At 41.7% G+C, this 24,902-nt stretch overlaps 1 protein-coding gene across 5 annotated transcripts in view; it reads left to right on the top strand.

Annotated features, from left to right (window-relative positions):
• The first annotated feature begins 635 nt into the window (after nt 1-635).
• MAX (MYC associated factor X) overlaps nt 636-24,902 on the top strand; it is a 32,122-nt gene continuing 7,855 nt past the window's right edge. For 2 of the 5 annotated variants that reach the window (XR_013160302.1, XR_013160301.1), the window contains exons 1-3: nt 636-976; nt 1,706-1,732; nt 9,172-9,279. Coding sequence is in view for 3 of the 5 variants with exons in the window: in XM_077122724.1 (XP_076978839.1) it covers nt 941-976; nt 1,706-1,732; nt 9,172-9,279 (171 nt within the window). In the remaining 2 variants the exon portion in view is untranslated. The remainder of the gene's footprint in view (nt 977-1,705; nt 1,733-9,171; nt 9,280-24,902) is intronic. The other 3 variants (XM_077122725.1, XM_077122724.1, XM_077122726.1) reach the window with 3 other exon arrangements.

Below are 24,902 nucleotides of genomic sequence, written 5' to 3'. Positions count from 1 at the left end.
AGGTCTGAATGTATGAGCCTCACGTGAATAAAAAGAATGGTCATTCCTGGATGGATGACTACAAGATTCCCGTGGCTGCAAGCAGTCCCAAGGCTAAGCAGTCATCCTGCCCGTCCCTATAGCACCACTTAAGACCTTCCATTGACAGCTCCTCTCCACAGCCGCATCTTGGAATCAGCGTGGGCGTCCGAAATCGCGCCGCCTAGCCCACAGCAGCAGGATTCCCTAAGCAGGCGGGTTACGCCCCAGATATCAAGACAAGTAAAATAAGTCGCACCAAGGAGAGGCAGCGTGATTTGAGGAGCCGGCTTTTCCTCAAGCACCTCCACGGTGTTCCCTGGACCCGGCGCCCTGAACTCAGACGGCGCCCAGCTCCAGCAACCCTCGACCCCTCCACGTGTCCTCACTTCCCAGAAGCCTCCTCTGCTGCCTTGGGAGGAACCCTCCTGACAACTCGCGGTCTGTGGACTACGACTCCCAGCAGGCACCGCGCCGCTTCTCTCTCCGCCCCCTCAACGGGACACGCAGGCGCTCTGGGCCCCATCAACAAGCCGGGCTGGCGTCGACTTCATGCAGTGCCTGACGGGATTTGTAGTCTTTCTGGCGCCGGCTGGGGGGGTCAGTCAAAGGGACGAGAACTACAAGTCGCGGCGGCCCAGACGTGACGAGCTCGGTCACGTGGCAGGGGGCCGACCGGGCGTGCGTGCCGCCGTTGATCTGGTGCTGCAGTGAGGAGGTGGTTCTCGCCCGTGTTGTGTGTGTGTGTGTGTGTGTGCGTGTATGTGAGAGAGAGAGCGAGTGAGTGAGTGAGTGTGAGTGTGTGTGTGTTGTGTGTGTGTGTGGGGGGACTCGGCTTGTTGTTGTCGGTGACTTCCCCCTCCCCTCCACCCCTCCCCCTTCCCCGCCGCCGCTGCAGTGGCCGCTCCCTGGGCCGTAGGAAATGAGCGATAACGATGACATCGAGGTGGAGAGCGACGTGAGTCCCGGGGTTTCTTCCTTCCCGGGCGGGTTGTCAGGCGGGGACAGCAACCGGGGCTTTCAGCCGGGCGACGGCGGGAGGGGGTCGGGCCGCCGCCTCCTCCTTTACCTTCCCTTCCGGGCCGGGACCGCTTCTGTCGCGCTCTGGGCTCACTCCTCTTAAGGCTCCTGGCCGGAGAGGCCTCTTGGGACTAGAGATGGGAAGGTAGACACGCGGCGTCTGGGACCCCCACCTCCCCTCGTGGATGAGGGTGCTACGGCCGCCCGCTCCCAACCTATCTGGTTCAGGATCCAGGGAACAGGGATGGGGTGCTCCTAGGATCCTATTGTCCCGATCCTGGGGAAGAGCACGGCGCTCAAGACCTGCACCCTCGGTCTGCGATCCCTTCCTCGTGACCCTCGGATCCTGGAGAATGAGGGAGGGCGGAGAGGGGTTGGGAGTGCCCAGATGCCCCGAGCTGGGTCCAGGGAAGGAGAAAGTGCTCAGGACCGCTCCCCCCCCCCCCCGACCCAGGTTGGATCCCGGAAGGAGGGGCGGTGCTCGGGACTCCCCCGGCCCCACTACCGGATCCCGCTGATTGGGGAGGGGAACGTGGGGGGGGGGAAGGGGGGTCGGACTGACTCCCCACCCGCCGCTTCCTCTGCCGCCGGCATTTTCTTTCTTATTATTGAATGTGAAGTGTAAAAATAACTTCTTTATTTTCTATTTTTTTCTCTCTTATTCCAGGAAGAGCAACCGAGGTTTCAATCTGCGGTACGTCTCCTACTCTCCATTTCATTTTCATTTCCGTTCAGTTCTAATCCTTTTGGGGTTAGAGAGAAAAATATCGTTCTATTACTTTTAATATTTAAGTAGCCTCTCCTGTTAACCACTAAGGTGAGGTGGGGCCTTGTTCTGGGGTTCTGAATGTGGGGGGAGGTTGCAAATCTCTTAATTCTAGATTCTCAGGTAATAGGTTCCAGTGACTGTAGGTGAGTGGGAGCAGCTGTATGCAAAGAAAGGAATTCTTTCTGTAGCTTTCACATAGAGGGTTTAGTTGACAGAATGTAAGTTGGAAATGAGAAACACTGCTTTCAGCATTCTGAAGTAAATTGTAGGATTATTTCAGGGGAATGTGGTCAGAAGATTTACTTAGAATAAGTAGTATGCAAAACTATATCTGTAGAGTTGTATGAAGCTGAAGCCACATGCAAGTTACCTTAAGTCATGTGACTGTTACAGACTCATAGGATTTAGCACAGCATGATACAAATTGGCAGTGTTCTTAAAAGAGCTAAAGCTTGAGTATGAAAGTGGCACATATAGTTGATTGTGGTCTAACTCTTTTTATATTTTAGTTGAAGGAAAGGTATAAAGAAAATACCAAAATTGTTGAAGAGAGGTGGTATTGGGGAGAAAGGTTTGCTAAGAGGTGATGGATGAGACCACACAAAGTATTATCAATAATTTCTCAGGGCTTTGATATTTATGTTCTCAGTTCTGTAAATTTAGATAGACAGTACTCTCACGTTGGAGAATGAGACAGTACTGTGGATATTCTATGAATAGATTAGAGAAAGAAAAAAGGAAATAGACAAAAACAAATCAGAATCAGAGAGGGGAAGAGAAATAAGGATAACAAAATCTAATTAAAAGTAGGGAACAATAAGAAGTGTATAGAAATGCCTGTGGGAGTCAGGCAGTGAGATGGTCAGGATAAAGTGGTAGAAAGAGGGGAATAGTGGAGCACATACCTCTCCTAAAACGGTGCTACTACTCACTTCCAGTAGATTTTTACCATGTGGGATAAGGGTTTAGTGTTGCCAGATTTTCCTGTATTTCAAGAAATATTGGAGATCTGTACTTTTATGCTGTTTCTCTGATTTTTAAAATGATGTGTGTGGAACAGTCAAGCTGTTTGGGGCTGGTTAGGGTTTGCAGGAGGCCCTTTTGGTACCAGTGGTATATGAATTTAATAACCACAGAATAAAGGAAAGCATTCTTACGTGTACCAGCTCTTCATTAGAGCAAACAGATCTTGCAGATGGTCTAAGCAGAGGGGCATTAGGAAAAATTTTATTTATTGAGAGCTGATAGTTCCTTAAGATCTAAGGATGCAGTTGTTCCAGAAGTCCTAAAAATTGTTCCTGGGTAATAGTCACTAAAAAAAATTTGTTTTGCTTTATTTTTCTTTGAAGCTTTGTCACAAACATCTATTTATACATGAAATAGAATTTGAAAATTGTATTCCTTGTTTTCAATTATTCTTCTTAATAATGTGGACAATTCTATTTAAAATATTTTTTTTTCTTCATAATTATTGTAAGAGCTACCTCAGGGCCTGATTAGGGTCAGAAAGTAGTGATTGGATAGAGCTCTCATAAGCCCTCTTGCGCAGATTCATCCTTTGAATTGGAATTTTTTGGCTTTCTAGTGAGAATAAAGTTTTCTTGGTGAGATTTCAACTTACACTTCTTGAGAACTTTCCTCTTTTTATAGTATTCATCCTCATAGGCTTTGATGTAAACTGGTATATGAAGTTACTGAAATGTTTTCCATAGAATGCTAATCTTCATTTTGCCTAGATGTTTTAATTTGGTGTTAAGGTGACCTAAGAGTTTTCCCTTTTAAATATTACCTGTCACAAGATCATCACAACAGCATGGAGAAAAAGCAGACATGTTAAGGATGAATTTCGTAGTATCTCAAATAATATTGTGAATGGGTAGGGTAGAAAAGGATTCTTCTTCTTCTTTTTTTTTTTTTTGCTTTGTGAATTCATCTCTACTCCCTGAGACTTAGTATAGATAAGAAATATATTTTTAAAAATTGGGAGGGGAGGCTGGCTATTCCTCAGCTTTGCGTTAGGAAAAATGTTCAGAAAAGGGTGTGGACTGAACAACCAAGTATTTAGGACTATAGGAGAACTTTTAAAGTTATTTGAAAAGGTTCTGTGGGTTATAATATAAAAAGAGACACTCATTCATGTTTTATAGCCTCACTACAGTAATTGCAGCCTTACTACATGAGAAATGTAGGATAATCAGCTAGAGCAGACTTAGGAAATGAGGCTAACTGAACAGAAAGTGAAACTGATTTGACGAATATATTTTTTTGTTGCCTCAGTGCACAAGGAAAACAGCTTCTCCAGTGACCAGTAGGCTTTGTTAAAGGAAGTAACCCGAACAGTATTTTTTATTGCTAAATTCAGTACATCACAGAATTCCACTGATGTTATTTTATTTATTTTTCGTTTGTTTGGAGAGAAAGATTGCGTTTTAAAGATAAATTTCTGAAACAGGTATATTTTTTGCAAGGAGTTCTTTATTTCTGTTTGTGAAATTGTCTGTTGGAAAGAATGAAAGTATGTGAGACTTCTGTAGGCTTAGTGTGTGATCAGAAAACCAAAGGCCTTTTCCAACATATTGTTCTTCATAGCAGCTGATTGCATTGCAGTTATAGTATGCTGGTTAGGATTTTAAAAACAGTATTGTGTAATTCTGCTTCTGGACATTTCTGGTATGAAATATTTTTAACTTCCAGAATTCTTTGCTTCTTTAGGAATTGCAGTGTATTCAGAACGGGATGAGGGGTCACTTCTGAGATTGAAATTCACCCAGGAAACTACTGTTTATTTTACCTGGAATCAGTTGCATGGCAAAACTGTGGCACCATGTACATACTTTATCTCTGCTTAGAATGTTGACAATGATGCAAAAATGTCAAGTTCAGTTCCTTAATATGTCTCTTTGTCAGAATAAAGGGTGTTCTTAAGTTTTAAAAAGCCTTTTTTTTTTTCTTAAGATACCACTAATGCTGAAATAGTTGATCAAGGAATCCAACTTGTTTTTAATTAACATTTCCTAACCAAGGCATCCTTCCTCTTAAATGGGTATCATATGATGACATATTTTGATGATAGTCTTCCCAGGTTCTCTTAGGCACCAAATGATAGAAAAAAACCTGAAAACAAACTTATTTATTAGATGATGATGGAAATATATACCAGGTAATTGGCTTCAAGAAGGAGAGGTATTGGGAAATTGAAATTAATATTTTCCTGTTAGGGCTGAGTATGAGTTCATCTTATGTTAGCTGCCCATTATTTCATGTTGCAATTTTCATGTTTATTAAAAGGAATGTTTTAAGTTGACTTAGAAATTGTTTTATTTATTCTGTCTGGTTCTCTTTATCAGATAGAAGTAATAAATTATCTTTACTGATGAGAATTTTAGGCCTTTGTGCTTCCAGTTTTAATGTTGTTAGTGTTTAATAAGCGCTTGATAATAATCATAAACAACACTACCTTCCCTCTAAAATGCAACCTTTAAGTTTCTTAAAGGCAATAAATGTTTAGTGTGCAAGTACAATTCTTTCTGTGCTGAGAATTTTCTGTATTGGAATTAAGAGATTCTCCTTATAGATGGGGTTAGGTATCAGGTAGCCTGAGAGAAATGTCATTGTTCTGGAAAAACTCGTGCATCCATGAAAAATGAAACATTTATTTCCCCATGCTGTTTGCCCAGAATTTGCAGGAAATAAGACTGCCATCTAATATAATGACTTGAATGAAGATGTATTCTCTATGCAGTAAGTTGAAAGGAAATAATTTAAAGAGATATCCCTCAATTTTGAAGAGACCTCCTTAGCTTCGATGATCTTCTGCCAGTTTAGCAGCGTCTTGGTTAATAAAATAATGTTTGCCTTCAACATTTAACAACACTTAAAATATAAATGCTTGATAGTGTCAAAGATGGACAAATTGTAGGTGAAGATTTTTATTCTGGCTGCCAGTGGGAAAAGCTTAATGGAAATAAAACTGAGAGATTTGATAAAAACCTTGGCAGAGATGTTAAAGCTGGAAGCGATTTGGTGCAGGAGTTCCTGTTGAGCATCTGTGGGCCACTCCTCAGTATCACGCAGCCCTTTAGTATTTCTATTAGCCTGAGATGCCCTGAAGATAGAGTTTTCTGGCAGAAACTGCAGATCCGTTCTACTTGAAGAGCGGCAGGGTTCCAGCCATTTGCCCCTATAAGATATGTAGAGGAGCTATTTGGATGCCTGCTCTATATCCCCAGGATAACTCTGTTTTCTCCTAGAATTGTGCCTCAGTGCCTCATTAATTCTACAAGTGTACTGTCAGTACCACCTGCTCTTTCATTATCAAAAATCTTTCTCAGTATAGGCTCCTCTGAGTTGAGCTTTGTTTATTCAAGACACAATGTTTGACCGTTTCCCTTTTGTTTAATTATTTAATTTATTTTACCAGTTTTGGGTGTGTGTGGGGAATCTCAGATATTGCACACCGAGTGTCTTCATCCAGTTTATCTTCCTCAGCTCTGAAATCTTGGCCCCTTCAAAAAGAATTGCCAGTAAGCAAAAACAGTTACAAAGCAGTGATAAGCCTGGCACCTGGCCTTCCATTTGGATGAATGGGGGGGGGCAGGGGCAGAGGTGGGGGAGGCTGGAGGAAGGAGGCAGAGTTATTGGGCTGGTTGGATCTGTGGTTTGGAAACGTTTCCCCAGACAGTACTCTCAGCCTTGTGTAAAGGTTTTTCATGCCACTAAAGGTATCGTTCAGTTCAGAGTTGCCTGGAATTAGGCATTAGTTCTGCATATTTCTAGCTTGGTCTTTCAAATGAGGATTAGGCAGGAGGAGACTTCATCCTTGCCATCATCTCCAAGAGCTTTAAAATGAACTCTGTTTAGGCGTTGCAGCTTGGAGATAGACATAGCAGCAGGGATTGGTCTAAGATTCCACTCTTCTAGTTACATTGGGCCTGGAACCACCACAGAAATTCCATCCACTACTTTGAGAACATCATTCCCTAGCCCAGGCTTTCTACCACGCAGTGAACTGCTGCCTTTCCTTGTTGAGCCAACTTCTCAAACTTGGCTGGCTCTCCAGATAAGCAGCCAAGATTTCTGCTGATGGTCCACAGCCAAGTTCACTTACAGTCCTCTAACCAAAAGGTTTGTTGTCCATTTGAGTCCTTTCAGGGCTCAGTGAATGGGAAGGGGGTAGTGCATTATGCAGATGATTTCAGTGCTAGATTATACTTCGCCCCACCCCTCTAACCCAGGCTTCATTGAAACCAAGTCCAACTTGATTCTAGCTGTTGGAGATTTGCAGGGCTTTCCCAGAAACAAAACAGACAATTAGAATTTTATTTTATCAACAAGAGGGATTATGGGTAACTGGTGTCATTGCTTCTGTGCACAGCTCTTAAGCTGGGAGGAGGGCCAGAATTCAGGGTGATTTAATAGACAGGAATATCTGAGACTGCTGCTGGACACCAAAGCTGGGTAATTAATTTACATGTAAATAAACCATCTTAAGGGAGTATATAGCAAACAGGAGAGTCACATACATGCCAAATTGTTCTGCCTGAACCTTCTAAGCTCTTTATAGTCCAAGTTAGAACCCAGACCAATTTACCTGTGTATAGATGACTAGAGAAAACAGTAAGGTAGAAAAGGACTAGGTATTTAAATATGTTTTATTCCTTCAAACTATCTCATGCTGCTATTAGAAGGCATCTGCAGTTTTCTTGCTATGATGTATGATACACGGTAGCTCTCTAGTCTCAATTTATCAAGTATTTCAAGCTTGATTGTCCTTTCATTTCCTCATAATATTTAGTGTATCACTGTGGTTCAGCAGGTACATTGTACAGTGAAATCAGACTTAATAAGAGAAGACGAGCTTTAGAAATGCTCCAGGTCTCTGCCCTGGAGAAGAGTGTATGTGATAAAGAACCATGGCTGTGATGGGCACTATGTATCATATTCAACAGCCTGGATGAGGTGATGTGCTGGAGAGACCAGGAAGTAACTAAAATTACCACAGCTGCTCCCAGCCTCTTCTTCCTCTGTAATGACTCAGACTTTTAGGATTAGATAATAGAATTTCAAGTCCTTTCATTCCCCCAACTCTTCATCTGTATAGATAATTGCTGTATATCTCCTCTAATGTAGGAATTCATTTGAGAAAGCATTATTCTTGTGCTAAGCCGAGTTGTTTACTCTTGTTGCTTCACTTTAAACATTCTTGGTGTGTTGGCTAGATTAAAGCTACCTAAACTTCCCATACACAGATGTGTTCTTTAGGAAAGCTCAGTGTAGCCTTTATATTTAGGATAAATTCTCAAGAGGATATTGTTTCCCATAATTCCCACAGTATAGATGTGATTAAGTTCTTGCTGTAGGTTAAGTGTTTGTCTTCTGTGTGCAGAGGATGCCCTTTTTAATGGTGACCTGCTGAAGCTGTCTTGCAGTGCTCTTTAGCCATCATCTCTTTTTGCTCGAAGTCAGTGCATTTTGCCATTTGTTGGCAGTCTTGATCCCTCTCCAGCTGATTGTCCCTCTTTGTGGTTCTGAGCAGGAAAGATAAAGACTTTGATCTTTGGATATTTAGATATACCAAATAAGCATGACCTGCTGCAGGTGCCTGAGAAAATTTATTCAGAGCATGTGAGTGTCAAAAGATCTGCCTAAGAAACTATTACCTTTTTGGCATAGCCTGTATAGGGGAAGCCCTTGGTTAAATAACATTTTTGGTCTATTTTAAAAGACTAGAACTCAGAATGCAGCTTGTTTCTTCTATCAGCTTTGTCATAAAGATTTTAGAGTCATGCGTCTGGGTTTTCTGGAGGTTTTAGTTTCTAATGTATGATTTGACAAGAAGGTCCTAAGTGGTACCTTTTAGTGGGCTGGAGACCAAAACAGAGAGTAACAGTGATGAGTTTCATGCAGAAGGAAGCACTGCACCAATGACTTAACCCCTTCTCTGGATACCCACCATGGGAAGTCTACTATAAGGGTGATCATATCTTATGGAAGGGTCCACTGGAACTTTTCCTTGTTCATTCACCCCCGCAACTGGCAGCTGTTCTGTCACATAGTAAGTTGGGGGGAAGACTGGTATTGCAGTAGAGTCACATTTTGTTCCCACAAATAACTTTTATTTTACTTATGCATGAGCTGGATGCATCGAGCTACTCTGGATGTTCCTGTTACAAGCCTTGCTCACCCTTTTCTCCCCTTTAGCAGAGCCTAATTCTGGAGACTTCTAACTGCCCACCTCAACAAATGCTTCCCAGTCTGGTCACCAGGGACAGCGTTGACAACATATACTTCCAGATTGTACCCTACCTGCTTTGTACCAAACAGATAATGACATACCTAATGTGGTCTTTCTCCCATTCTTCTAGGCTGACAAACGGGCCCATCATAATGCACTGGAGCGAAAACGTAGGGACCACATCAAAGACAGCTTTCACAGTTTGCGGGACTCGGTCCCATCACTCCAAGGAGAGAAGGTGAGTTTATTGAGGAAGCTGATTGTCCACTGCTGGCTCAGAACTTGCTGTGGGGCTTAGCAGGGCACTCACCTATCTGGAAAGAAATGTAGTCAAGAATATTCAGATGGTTTGGTGGTTGTTCTGTTTTTTTCTTTTGATACTTGAACCGCTTTGAAGGAACATCACTGACCCTACCAGCTCTAGTTTACCCTTAGCAAAATATACCAGATGTAATAGAGCTGCTTGTAAGATATCAATAAAAGTTGCCTTTTAAAATTAGTATTAGTTGTAATATATTGTGGTAAGAGATTGTTATAATTATATACCATAGTAGTCTGTGGTTAGTTTGGGATAACACCAGAGACTCCTGAGGTCAGTGATACCCCAGACCTCTATGAGAATTTCTTTCATATAGTTCAGAATTAGTGCTTATTACATGAAAACTTCCAGGAATGTGTGTACCAACCTGAACACAAATGCTTTTCTAGCTACAAAGGCTGTTATTAAGAGATATAAAGATATTAGATCCAAGGACAAAAAACTTGAGTACATACTCATATGGAACAGAAGAAAAAGGTAACTATCTCCTCTCCTCAACTCCCTGACCCCTGCCTTTCTACTGGTAGCCTTCCAGGAACTAGTGTTTTCCCTGCAGGGGTAGTGGCCAGCTGTTTCTGCATTTGAAAACAAAGACGCTTTGAGCAAAAACCTGTGGGTTAGGGTCACTCCTTGGAATTTAGAGGAAACATCTGTTTGTACGGTTAGTTTCATCTTTGACACAGAATGTAGCTGGCTGGTCTCTGCAGCAATTCAGTGGAATAAGTGGCAAAATAGGAAGAGGACCTCTGTTTTTCTGGTTCAGTGATCCAGTGTTAAAGAAGCAGCCATGTTATTTGGAAAAATCTTTGCTCTCAGGTATGCTTTGGATGGCTCCAGATTTAGCTCTCTGGTGGGGGTCTTGATTTAGTTTGGTTATCCAAGATCAAATTTGGAACCATTATGATTTCTTTGTTTATGCTGTCACTATGGTAAGTCATATGTTTTATACTTTATCTAAGGTATGGCTTTCTGTATGGCCTAAGCATTGGTTAGTTCTGATCTTTATGAAAAGAAAAGAAAAAAACAGACCATGTGAATACCTATTATTGCAAAACCAGAATTTGCTTAGGGTTAGGCCTACTTATTGTGGACTTGATTTAATGGCTTGAACCAAGGCACTTACTTGGAATAAAAACATTACTGGGTACAACACTTTCTGAGCACCACAGGACATCTTTATGACTGACAAGAGAGACTCATTCTCTTTTTAATAAAAGTACACATGTACAAAGGATTATCTCTTGTGCTTATCTGAACTGTTGACAGTTGGTATTTATTCCCATACTGTGGTATCAGTTAAAACTGCTATGGTAAATTAAATGGACAAGAGTTACCTTCTGCTAAGTCTCATATCTAACCAGGAGTGATGCTAAGACAGTGTTTCTCAGGGTGTGGCCTTTGAACCACCTACATCAGAATCATTACTGAATAAGTCTTTCTGGTGGTAGACCTGGGAATCTGCGTTTATAACAGTGATTCTTAGGCATTCTTAAGTTTGGAAACACTTTGGGAGAGAAGCAGGTCATAAGAGCTCAACCATACTTAAATCTTTATCCAACGTATTTTACATTGCTATATTATTATTCAAGTTTTTATGATCAAGTCCTAAATCCATGTGTTGTCTGCCTTTCTTTGAGAAAGTTGAAGGTTTGGTTTTGATAACCTTGCAAACTGAGTAGATTGTCATTTATTGTGGCCCATTCATTTATTCAGTCACTCCCTTCAACAAATCCTTAGTGCCAGCCATATGCTAGTTTGAGATACTAGATACTGGGGATACAGGAGTGAATAAAACAGACAATGACAGAAGCTCTTACTCTGGTGAGGAAGAGATAGAAAATGAACTATTAAGTAAAAATACATGTAGTGTGTCAGAAGTGCTACGGAGAAGAGAAGACAAGTGTAATAATCCTGAGTCAGGAACATGAGAGCATTCATGGGCTGTTCAAGGAAAACAGAGGCCACAGGTGGTTAGAGTGGAATGAGTGAGGAAAGGTGGCTGGAGCTAAGGCAAAATAGGACTTGAGCTCAGGGATGGCTGAGGGGAACCAGAGTTTATAGAATCAATCAACACAACTAGGTATCAATCAACACATCCCCAATTTGGTGTCATTCTTATTTTGGAGCACTCCTATTCTGTATTATAATACAGGTATTTCACACTGGGAGTGAATAAAGGAAATGGATAATTAACTCTGTGTGAACCACAATCCCTTCCCATCTAAAGACCACAATCTTTTTTATTTCTCTTTGTCTACCAGCATTGTTTGATAGATGCAATAAGTCTGGCAGAATACTTTGGTCTCTCAGACTTCCGAGTTCTCACTAAATGTTGCAATTTTTCAAACTGTGTTGTTTAAACCAAAGGAAATTGGCTCATTCTTTACTTGGATTGCGTTAATTAAGGTTGTGACATTATGTTAGTAATCATGAAATAATTATTTTACAATGTGAATTTTTGGGAGCTTAAATAAGATTGTTGAAGGACAGGCCTCCCGTCTCCTGGGATTGAGAATCTTTATGATCCAAGTGACTTCTCACTTAGCGTTTGGATTGTCTGTCATATGTTTGTTGAGCCTTTTGTTTTTAAAAGAGGAACCAATGTTGAATGTATTGGATCTTAACCAAGAATAGGGGGTACTTGTATAAAAAATAACTGTGAATGTGAGGTCCTAGACTCCATTTATGCTTTGTTTCCTATATTTCAATTATAAAATAAACAACATAAAGAATGGTTACCATGTGCTTAAGTTAAAAAATCAGTAATAACTAACGTCTGTATTGCAATGCAAAGTTAAATCCACATAGTAATTCTATAAGTTGGGTATTATGGTATCATTGGTCCAAATGCTATTTCTGCCACCCCTGCCATCATTACTATCAGAGATGAGGAAATGGTTTCAGGGTCAGTTTATAGCAAGACAAGACCTAGAACTCAAGACTGCTGATTGCCAAGTTCCATCTTTTTAATGCACCATAGGGGTAAACAGTTTAAGGGTGTTTTAAAGAAATCTTGCTTAAATAATTATGTATGGCGTTATCTTCAGGGCTTGACTAAGATAGAGGTACTAATCTGGGCTGTGTGTCAAACCTAAAATCGTCTCCTATGAGGTGACATAGGTAGGTAATATAGAAGTACAGAGAGTTTACATTCTATCCATTTTTTCCAAGAAAAGTCTTTCGGAGATACTTTGAGTCCAAGAACTATAGACCATTACCATCAGCAGTTCATTTAGATTTTGCCATAGGTCTCCGGGCTAGCAAGTAGACATTAATACTCAAGAGTGTGTATCTTTTTTTGGCATGTGCCTTCAGTACTGATGCTTTATATCTTGAACTGTGCTGTTTGAGCTTTTTGTTGTCCCTTGTAGTTTGTCATTTGGATATAGGACCCACTGGGAAAGATGAGATGGAATTAGAACCATCAGGCAGTCAACCAGAATAAAGGAGTAAGGGCAAGAGCAGTTGTGGCCCCATTTTTTTCTTTTTTCTTTTTTTCTTTTTATTTATTTTTGGCCTCATTTTTAAAATAAAGAGATGTTACTTTTCTTAAAATAAGGATTCATTCTGAGGGTCTTCATTTGGTGCTAGGGAGTGTTGCTGAATGGCTTGCCAATGTTGAACTCACCCTCTGTGTGGGCAAGACCTCTTGGCCAGCTTATCAGTTTGCCTTTACATTGGGATATAATTCAGCCTTCTCCCCCCAAAAGTTACCTCTAACACCTGAATCAGAGTGCTTATGCACAATCATGCTGTCGCCTTACCCTCATTGACTTTAGGGATAGAAGGTTATATTTCACTGTTGCCATTTGTATCTGTACAGTAGTTTGTAGTAATCGCTTCCTAAATGCTGGGTTTATCATACTGAAAACTCTCAGATGTTGTGCTTTGGATTTCCCACTTCTGGATGGAGATGTGTTGAAAAGAGAGAGACTGTAACCTACAATGAAAAGAAAGAAAAGCAGGATTTCTTCTGGTCAGCATTAAGTTCAGAATTTCTTAATTTTGGTGTGAGAAAATGAGAGCTCTGCCTCTGTCAGCTCCTGTCATAGAGTCTGGCACATGGTAGGTCCTCAGTACAAAGTTGTGGAGTCACCAGGTAAAACAGTGGGCTTGCTTAACTCCTTGAAGAAAACCACAGCAGCCAACACAGTGGTGCTTACCTATGAGACTCTTGAGGGTTCTATAGATCTTTAAAAGGTATTTAAAATATGTACTCTTGAGAGTCATGCTGTCTTGTTGGAAGAGAGAATTATACCTAACAATTAATAATAAGGTCACATGCCGAGCATTCGATAAAAGGTAAGAACACTCAGCTAATTTCAGTTTCATTTCCATTAGTGTCTGGTTTCCTTAATGGGTAGATATTGAAACCAAGTAGTTTTCTCACAACAGGAAATGTGGTGATTTTTAAGGCTTAAAGTCTGCCTGTTACACCCTCTTAGTACTATGACCAGGGCACTTAGCTCAGTTGTAATTTTACATATACTTATATGATTATTTGTTGCATGTCTGCCTGTCTTCCCCACTAGACTGTAATAAATAGTATGAAAGCAAGGAAAATTTCTTCTTTTGGTCATATTTCTTTCCTTGGTGCCTGGCACATAATAAGGTAACACAGTGAGTACTTATTTACTGAAGGAAGAAGCCCCCTATCTACCCTGACCATGTTATACAGGAGAAGGTGGCTTCTGGTGAATGTTTCATTCAGCAACGCTATGTCTTTACATCATACTGGGCTGCTGGAGGGATTGTCTTTTAAACAAAATACAAACCATAGCCCTACCCATTTCATTTCATTGCTTATTAGGATTATTATTACCTGCCAGACTCAAATTTGGGCAGTTATTTTCTACTAATTACTTTCTGCCTCTTAAATTGTTTCCTATAGTTGTCCAAGTCTCCCTTAAGTTCTAAATTCAGCATCTATAAATGTATTTATTTAATTCCTTATAAACTATATTTGTTTTCTACTGACCTTATAAACTGTATTTGTTTTCTGCTGAAAACTTCCAGGGGCTTTTCAGTGCCCATCAAGATGCGGACTGGCATTCCATGTTTTCTAAATAAGGTTCTCAACTTGCCCTTCTGCTTTTTCTCTTCTTTCCCTATGCTAACCCTCTGCTTATTGTGGAAGGGTGTACCCTGCTTCTGTTTCCCTAGGAATGTCAGTCTCAGTCTATCTGAGTTCTTTTCTTAAGGTCCAATTCAAGCTTCACTGCCCAGATGAAATGTGGCTTTCACCTTAAAGAAAACTACTCATAAAGGCTCCTCAGTCCAGTGTACTCTTTCCTATCTGTGTTGCATTTATGTCTTTCTCCACTTGGACCTTCCACACCCTGGCTCCACCTGCCCCACCTTCAAGACCAATATCATATATTTCACTGCCCTTAGAACTCCCTGAGAGCTCTCTCTCTCTCTTTAACCCGTGTCACTTGGTGTGTCCTCTCCTGTGTCCTTCTTATTTTTGTAATTGTCTTACCTACCTGACTAAGGTATGCTCCTTGAGAGAAGAAACTTTAACCATTTTGAGAGTCTCTGCTGTGCAGGGATGGGGGTGGGATGGGGGTGGTAGGAGGAGATGGGGGAGGGCCTCACTCTGATGTAGAGGACTAGAGAGGTATGAGATTAACCTAACTTTTTTTTTTTTTTTTTGCATTTTCAGATTTGGAAGGATGGACATTAGTAGGCCTTCCCTTTAGTACTTATTTTTCTTTATTTGTCTAACAAAATGCAGAAAGTTTAGAAAAATGGGAAGAAGAAAAAACATAAGATCCCATCTATTACAACTATAGTGTTTAATTTATTCTGAGATTTTAGGACAGCACTGCCCAATAAAAATTTAATGTGATGCATAAATTTAAATACAATTAAATTTTCTGGTAGCCATACTAAAAAAGTAAAGACAGGTGAAATTAATTTTAATAATACATTTTAGTTAACCCAGTATATTAATAATAATAATTTCAACATGTCAGTTATTGAAAATTATTAGTGAGATTAATTTATGTTTTTTTTCTTCCACTAAGTCTTAAAAATCTTGTATGCTAATGGCACATCCACAATTCATATTACTCACATTTTATGTGCTCATTAGTCATATTTGGCTAGTAGCCACTATTTGGACAGAATACTTTCCTCATTCCCCTATTTTTTAATGTGACTGAAATAGGGTGCCATCCTAAAGTGGATGTTAAAAGAAATTTGCCCACATTTTTCCCTCCTCCCATCAAAGTAGCTATTATAAACACATGCATATTTCACCTTAAAATTTATGGAGTCTGAGAAGCAGGAAAATACAATATTGTCAATTTCTGTGTTCTGGTCTCTTCATGTGCATGCTTTGCATGGGCATATTAAGTGCTTGCTGTTTTCACATAACATCACGCTTTTTTCCCATGTTATAGTGTTCATCTTTAGTCATTAAGCATTTTACTATTGAGTATTTAGGTTGCTTCTAGTTTTTCATTTTATAAATAACAAAGTACTGAAAATCCTGATATACGTGGCAAAATCCATTTTCAGAGAATAGATTCCCAGAAGTTGAATTATTGGGTCAAGGGTATGAATATCTGGTTTTTGGCTGTGCATGGGCAGTTTGCTTTCCAGGAGGATTTTTGTGTTTTCTGTCTTTTTTTTTTTTTACCCCTTTCATTTCTTGCTTTTTTGACCACATTCTAAAGACCAGTCTTTTTTTGATAGTGTCTTAAAAAGACTAATTTCACCATCATTGGAATTTTTTTTTTTTTTTGAGAAGGGTGACAGATATGGTAGGCAAAAGGTCATTGTATTTTGTTTATTACCCATGAAATTAAATTTTTTCTGTTTTTTCACTAGATAGTACTACATATTTTGGGACCTGTGTTCTCTGTCCTTCGTGGCCAGAGATTTGTTGGATGTGCCACACCTTCATTTCAAACTTCGAAGGACCTAAGAAAAATAATGCAGGGTTGAAAAATCATTTGTGCTGACCCATAAACAAATGTCTGACCCTTGGCTTTAACGGAGCCCCTGACAGAGCTTGATTAGCCTTGCCCTTCCCTAGTGATGAGCAAAACAGTCCTGTGGGCTAAGGGCCTGGGAAAGGAAGCCTCCAAGAGGACATGTGGCTATGTTGGCTCTGACCCCACAGCCTCTAGCCTGACTTGTTAGCATTGTTGGGGGTTCCTTTTTTAAAAAAATTAAGGTGAAATTTACATAACAAAAATAAAATATTTTAAAGCGAACAGTTCAGTGGCATTTAGCGCATTTTCAATTTTCTGTAGCCACCACCTCTGTTTAGTTCTGAAACATTTGCATCACCCCAAAAGGGAGAGGGTTCCATTTTCAAATGAAATGATTTAATACAGACCTAAATTTACTACACAAATTCCTTAATTTTTTTTTTTGAGAAGATGGCTTATTCAAATGTAAATTTACGCTGGCTTTGCCCTAGCTCTGATTTTATCTTAATTTGTGTTAAAGCTTATGAAGGTTTCAGAAAATAAATGGTGTTATTTTCTATTTTTAAAATAACTAGTGCAAAGTAAGATGAATGCTACCTGGTGAGGCAGATAGTATTTGATTTTCTTCATCCCTCAGGACATGGCATTTTAGTTCTTGGGAGGAACATGACAGCTTGAATATCAGTCCACCGGGGTCTGTTTTTGACAGTGAAGAGGAATAGTGATAAATACATAAGCATTCTTTCTCAGGTTAGCATTAGGACCCCAGGGACTATAGTGAGAATACTTTTCTGGTATTCCTAGTGTTAGCAAAATCTAGGACTACTGTATTTTTCCTCATCTCTGTGCACTCATTTTTAAAAATACCTTGGGTTTCTACACAAATCCAAGTTATTATAATAAGATTTATAGTTCCAGAAATGTTTGGTACTCTTGCCTTATGTATATATGAAAAATTTTGAGAACCACTACCTTAAGTGGAATTTAATAACATTGGACTTCATCCTAAACATCAGTATTAAATACTTTGGGAATCATTTGGGGTCTTAAAAGATTCTAATTATAATCAAACTCATTTGGGTTGAGGGCCTTTTGTGAAATATATGTCATAAATTCTTACTGCAGTACATGGGGTGAGATGGACTCTGGTCCACAGCAGAGATCTATTAAAGTGGGGCCCTCTGAAGGGTGGGTTGACCCTTACTTCTGCCTACTTGATGTGTGGGCAGGGATGCAAATAAATGGACAGGTAGCTGCAGCTGCAGCACAAGAAAGGACAGGCTCCTACTGGGCCCCTCTGCCATTCCTTGGACCTTCTCCATTGACTGATTTTTTACTCTCTTTTTAGAGCTGTTGAGAGAAAATGAAGCGAACAGCCCTGTGGGGAGCTGACATTTTTCCCTACTCCCAGGACTAGGTTCATTCAATTTCTCAAACGATCTTGCTTATTCAGGCTTTTCCTTCTATTTGTTTCTTCTATGTTAGAAGCCTGTTTGGGTCTCACCTGTCTTTAAAGGATGGTGGAACAACATTCTTCCCTCACTCAGTGCTGCTATTAGCCCATACTTCTATTTTTCATTTCTTACTTTTTTAACCAAAGTTTAAAGACTAGTCTTCATTGTTGCTTGAGTTTCTGCATCCATTACCTCTGTGTATCTGATTGACCAGTGGGCTTCAGCTCTCAATCCTCTAAGGAAACTACCCTCACCAGGGTCTTCATTGACAAACCAGGTGACCTATAGGTTTCAATACTGTCCTTGCAATTCCCTTTATCTCTTTTATTAGTTCTACACCCTCTTCTGTGTTTCCAGACTATGTGTCTAGTCTTTCTTCTCTAAAGTCTAGAAACCTAGTCTTCTCAGGGTTAAGAATCTCACTTTTGCTCAATTGCTTTCCAAATTATCTCCAGCTCTGCCTTTTCCCTGCCCATTAGAAATGTATCTAAATATCAGCCATCATCTAAAATGCAACATAGATAATACTGCATATCAAAAGTATGGTTTTGGACTTCTTTCTCTCCCCTGACACATGCCCAATCTTTGGGTGTTTTGTCAAGTTTCCCACATTCATCCCACCCTTGTTCTGTATATTTCTTGGTGTCCACTTGGTCTGGAATCTCCTACCTGCTCTCCTGCTCTCCACTTCCCTCCAGGGGCCACCCAAAGACTTCTTGCATGAAGCATTCTGCACCTCTTTCAATAACCACCCTTCCTGGAATGCAGGCAGTGTTAGCTTGATGGTTGGGAAGTGGGCACCAGACTGCCTGGTGCCTGGCACAGAGCCGGCATTCAGTTAACTTTAGCTGTAGTTGGTAGTGGTGATGGTGCTATTCTTCTGACTGCTGTAAAACTTAATAATACCTTGCAGGGGTCACAAGCAGGCAACCGTCAGGTGGAATTCAGCTTGCAAATATGTTTTGTTTGCCATGTACCATGATTACAATTTACAGGTTTTTTTAATTAGTTGTTACTTTTTAAAAATTGGGGGATTTTCATGAAAATCAAGTGTCATGGTTGGGGACAGGTGTCAACTTGGCCAAGTTGTGGTACCTGTTCATCTGATTGGGCAAGCGCTGGCCTGCCTGTTGCAATGAGGACATTTCATAGGATTAGGTCATGATCACGTCAGCTACATCCACAGCTGATTCCATTTGTAATCAGCCAAAGGGGAGTGTCTTCTGCAATTAGTGATGCTAAATCCAATCATGGGAAGCCTTTTAAGGAGGACTCAGAGGAGACAGGTGGCATTCCTGCTTTGGCTGGTGAGCCTCTCCTGTGGAGTTCATCCAGGCCATCCATTGGAGTCATTGGCTTCGCAGCCTGCCTTGTGGATTTTGGACTCTGCACTCCTACGGTCACGTGAGACACTTTCATAAATTTTATATTTGCAAGTGTTCCCTGTTGATTCTGTTTCTCTAGAGAACCCTAACTAATACATCTTGGTACCAGGAGTGGTTCTTAAGGAACAGAATCTTAAAAATGGGTTTTTATGAATGGTTTTCTACTCTGACTGGGCTCAGAGACACTAAGGACTCTGATTCCCGTACTCAGAATGACACTCCCAATCCATGGACTGAGTTGGCAAAGGAGATAGTCAAAATATCATCATTTGATTCTCCTAATGCTTCGCTTGTACGAAGCCAGACTCTGGGGGATAATGTTTTTGACACCTTTACAGAGTTCTGTAGAAATAAGAGTTATAGAGATGTTGGTTGGTTGTTGTTAGATACACTGTCTACATTAAAGGGTGAAAGGGATGGGCTTAAGGCTTCAAACAAGAAGCTTAAGTGCCGTCTGAAAGATGTAGAGGTTTCTATGAGTATCCTGAAGGAAAATTTTATTTCCTGTAGCCGTAGACTTGAGATCTCTGAAAATCAGACTCAGAATCTTATTGTTAGAGTAGCAACTTTACAACGTAAACTGAAATCTGTCTTGCATGGTGTCTGCCGTTAAAGTGAGGGCATTGATTGGAAAGGAGTGGGACCCTGAAAAATGGGATGGTGACATATGGATTGATAATGATGTTGGGGGTGAGGTTGAAACCCTAGACCATGCTGAGCCTTCTTTAGATAACCCTGTAATAGTCTGCCCTGAGGACATAGCCGCCCCACCTCCAGCCTGCCTTGAGGAATTGGTCACCAAACCTCCTCCTGAAGGGATTAGCCCTAGAGTTATTAATCCTGTTTCACCAGATGAAACTGCAAATGAAAGCCCTGAAGCAAATGGCTTGGAAGATATTTCTAATTCTTTTCATGACCCACCCCCACCACCTCTCATTTCTTCTAGACCTATAACTAGACTAAAGTCCCAACAGGCCCCTAAAGGTGAGGTACAAAGTATCACACATGAGGAGGTACATTATACTCCAAAAGAACTGTGTGAGTTTTCCAATTTATATAGACAGAAATCAGGGGAATATGTGTGGCAATGGATTTTAAGAGTGTGGGATAATGGTGGGAGGAATATAAGGCTGGATCAGGCTGAATTTATTGATATGGGCCCACTAAGCAGAGATTCTGCATTCAATGTTATAGCTAGAGCAGTTAGAAAGGGGGTTAACAGCTTGTTTGGGTGGTTGGTTGAAACATGGATCAAAAGGTGGCCAACATTACCTGAGGTTGAAATGCCAGAACTGCCCTGGTATAATGTAGATGAGGGGATCCAGAGGCTTAGAGAGATTGGGATGTTAGAGTGGATTTATCATGCAAAGCCTGCTCTTACACCCCAGGAATGTCCAGAGGATGCACCTTTTACCAGAACAGTGAGAAATAAATTTGTGAGACTAGCACCATCATCCCTCAAGATCTCTGTGGTTGCACTTCTCTGTAGGTCAGGTATTACTGTAGGAACTGCTGTCACTGAGCTGGAATCCTTAAACACAATGGGGATGACAGGATCCCGAGTTGGCAGAAGCCAGGTGGCAGCACTTAATCACCAAAGACAGGGTAGACGCGGCTATTATAATAGACAACAAGCTCAAAGGAGGCATCAAAATTATATGACAGGCAGAGATTTGTGGCATTGGCTAGTAAATCATGGGGTGCCTAGAAATACAATAGAAGGGCAGTCTACTAAATTCTTGTTGGAGCTGTATAAACAAAAGAGTTCTAGGTCAAGGGAACAGAAGTCTAACCTGAATTACAAAAACACAGAGTCACGGCCCCTTAATCAATTTCCAGACTTGAAACAGTTTACAGACCCTGAGCCCCTTGAATGAAGGGGAGGCCAGGTCCCTATGGGGGAGAAACCTGTTACACTGCCACAAATTTATACTGTTAACCTTCCTCTAAGTCTTCCCCAAGGAGACCGACGGCCTTTTACCAGGGTAACTGTGCATTGGGGAAAAGGAAATGATCAGATATTTCGAGGATTATTAGACACTGGTTCAGAAGTGACATTAATTCCAGGGGACCCAAAACGTCACTCTGGACCACCAGTCAGAGTGGGGGCTTATGGAGGCCAGGTGATCAATGGAGTTTTAGCTCAGGTCCGTCTCACAGTGGGTCCAGTGGGCCCCCGGACCCATCCTGTAGTTATTTCCCCAGTTCCGGAATGTATAATTGGCGTAGACATACTGAGCAACTGGCAGAATCCCCACGTTGGTTCTCTAACTCGTGAAGTGAGAGCTCTTATGGTGGGAAAGGCCAAGTGGAAGCCACTAGAACTGCCCCCACCAAGCAAAATAGTAAATCAAAAGCAATACCGTATTCCTGGAGGGATTGCAGAGATTACTGCCACTCTTAAGGACTTGAAAGATGCAGGGGTGGTGATTCCCACCACATCCCCATTCCACTCTCCTATTTGGCCTGTGCAGAAAACAGATGGGTCTTGGAGAATGACAGTGGATTATCGTAAACTCAACCAGGTGGTAACTCCAATTGCAGCTGCTGTTCCAGATGTAGTATCATTGCTTGAGCAAATCAATACATCCCCTGGTACCTGGTATGCAGCTATTGATCTGGCAAATGCTTTTTTCTCAATAGCTATTAGTAAGGACCACCAGAAACAGTTTGCTTTCAGCTGGCAAGGTCAGCAATATACTTTCACTGTCCTACCTCAGGGGTATATCAACTCTCCAGCCCTATGTCACAATCTTGTTCGCAGAGACCTTGATCGTTTCTCCCTCCCACGAGACATCACACTGGTCCATTATATTGATGATATCATGTTGATTGGACCTAGTGAGCAAGAAGTAGCAACTACTCTAGATTTACTGGTAAGGCATTTGCGTGTCAGAGGATGGGAGATAAATCCAACAAAAATACAGGGGCCTTCCACCTCAGTAAAATTTTTAGGTGTCCAGTGGTGTGGGGCATGTCGAGATATCCCTTCTAAGGTGAAGGATAAACTGCTGCATCTGGCCCCTCCACATCCAAAAAAGAGGCACAACGCCTAGTTGGTCTTTTTGGATTTTGGCGACAACATATTCCTCATTTGGGTGTGCTACTCCGGCCCATTTATCGAGTGACCAGAAAGGCTGCTAATTTTGAGTGGGGACCTGAACAAGAGGAGGCTCTGCAACAGGTCCAGGCTGCTGTGCAAGCTGCTCTGCCACTTGGGCCATATGATCCAGCAGATCCAATGGTGCTGGAAGTGTCAGTGGCAAATAGAGATGCTGTCTGGAGCCTTTGGCAGGCCCTTATAGGAGAATCACAACGCAGACCCTTAGGATTTTGGAGCAAAGCCTTACCATCTGCTGCAGATAACTACTCTCCTTTTGAGAAACAGCTTTTGGCCTGCTACTGGGCCTTAGTAGAGACTGAACGCTGAACCATGGGCCACCAAGTTACCATGAGACCTGAGTTGCCTATCATGAGTTGGGTGTTGTCTGACCCACCAAGCCATAAAGTTGGGCGTGCACAGCAGCACTCTATTGTAAAATGGAAATGGTATATATGAGATAGAGCCAGAGCAGGTCCTGAAGGCACAAGTAAGTTACATGAAGAAGTGGCACAGATGCCCATGGTTTCCACTCCTGCTGCCACATTACCTTCTCTTTCCCAGACCAGAGCTATGGCCTCTTGGGGTGTTCCTTACAGTGAATTGACTGAGGAAGAGAAAACTCTGGCCTGGTTTACAGATGGTTCAGCACGATATGCAGGTACCACCCGAAAGTGGACAGCTGCAGCATTACAACCCCTTTCTGGGGTGTCCTTGAAGGACAGTGGTGAGGGGAAATCCTCCCAGTGGGCAGAACTTCGAGCAGTGCACCTGGTTGTTCATTTTGCTTGGAAGGAAAACTGGCCAGAGGTGCGTTTGTATACTGACTCATGGGCTGTTGCTAATGGTTTGGCTGGATGGTCAGGGACTTGGAAAGACCATAATGGGAAAATTGGTGACAAAGAGGTCTGGGGAAGAAGTATGTGGATAGACCTTTCTGAGTGGGCTAAAAACATGAAGATATTTGTGTCCCATGTGAATGCACACCAGAGGGTGACTTCAGCAGAGGAAGATTTTAATAATCAAGTGGATAAGATGACCTGTTCTATGGATACCAGTCAGCCTCTTTCCCCAGCAACTCCTGTTATTGCCCAATGGGCTCATGAACAAAGTGGTCATGGTGGTAGGGATGGAGGTTATGCATGGGCTCAGCAACATGGACTTCCACTCACCAAGGCTGACCTGGCTACAGCCACTGCTGAGTGCCCAATCTGCCAGCAGCAGAGACCCACACTCAGCCCCCGATATGGCACCATTCCCCGAGGTGACCAGCCAGCTACATGGTGGCAGGTTGATTACATTGGACCACTCCCTTCATGGAAGGGGCAGCGATTTGTTCTAACTGGAATAGACACATACTCTGGATATGGGTTTGCTTTCCCTGCACGCAATGCTTCTGCCAAAACTACTATCCGTGGGCTTACAGAATGCCTTATCCATCGTCATGGTATTCCACATAGCATTGCTTCGGATCAAGGAACACACTTCACAGCAAATGAAGTGCGGGAATGGACACATGCTCACGGAATTCTCTGGTCTTACCATGTTCCCCATCATCCAGAAGCTGCTGGATTGATAGAACGGTGGAATGGCCTTTTGAAAACTCAATTACGGTGCCAACTAGGTGGCAAAAACTTGAAAGGCTGGGGTAATGTTCTCCAGGAAGCTGTGTATGCTCTGAATCAGCGTCCACTGTATGGTGCTGTTTCTCCCATAGCCAGGATCCATGGGTCCAGGAACCAAGGGGTGGAAATGGGTGTGGTGCCACTCACCATTACTCCTAGTGATCCACTAGGAAAATTTTTGCTTCCTGTCCCTGCTACCCTGAGTTCTGCTGGTCTACAGGTTTTAGTTCCAAAACGGGGTGTGCTTTCTCCAGGAGAAACAACAGTGATACCACTGAACTGGAAGTTAAGATTGCCACCTGGCCACTTTGGGCTACTTATGCCTCTGGATCAACACACCAAGAAGGGGATTACATTATTGTCTGGGGTAATTGACCCTGACTATCAGAAGGAAGTAGGACTGCAACTACATAATGGAGGTAAAGAAGAGTTTTCTTGGAATATAGGAGATCCCCTGGGGCGTCTATTAGTACTATCATGCCCTGTGATTAAAATCAATGGAAAACTGCAACAACACAATCCAGGCAGGACCACTAATGGCTCTGAGACTTCAGGAATGAAGGTTTTGGTCACCCCACCAGGCAAAGAACCACGGCCAGCTGAAGTGCTTGCTTAGGGGAAAGGGAACATGGAATGGGTAGTGGAAGAAGGTAGTGATAAGTATGAACTTCGACCACGTGATCAGTTACAGAAACGAGGACTGTAATGCTGTTTTGTTTGTGTTATACTATTTAAGTTGTAAGATATCAAGTTTAAGAATGAATGTTGCCCAAGGATTTGCACGCTATTCTGGAGAGATTTAATGTGTTTCCAGTTATATGCAGGACAGTTGAGTATTGTCAGGTAAAAGAAAAAATGTGTGCTTATTTGTTTTCATTTGGAAATTAAGTATGGTCTAAGGTGATATATATACATATATATGTGCCCAGTTGACAAGGGGTGGACTGTCATGGTTAGGGATGGTGTCAACTTGGCCAAGTTGTGGTACCTGTTCATCTGATTGGGCAAGTGCTGGCCTGTCTGTTGCAATGAGG

The sequence above is a fragment of the Tamandua tetradactyla genome, chromosome 12 (genome assembly GCF_023851605.1).
Source record: "Tamandua tetradactyla isolate mTamTet1 chromosome 12, mTamTet1.pri, whole genome shotgun sequence".
Taxonomy (NCBI): Eukaryota; Metazoa; Chordata; class Mammalia; order Pilosa; family Myrmecophagidae; genus Tamandua; species Tamandua tetradactyla.
This window is presented reverse-complemented; position numbering and strand designations above follow the sequence as displayed.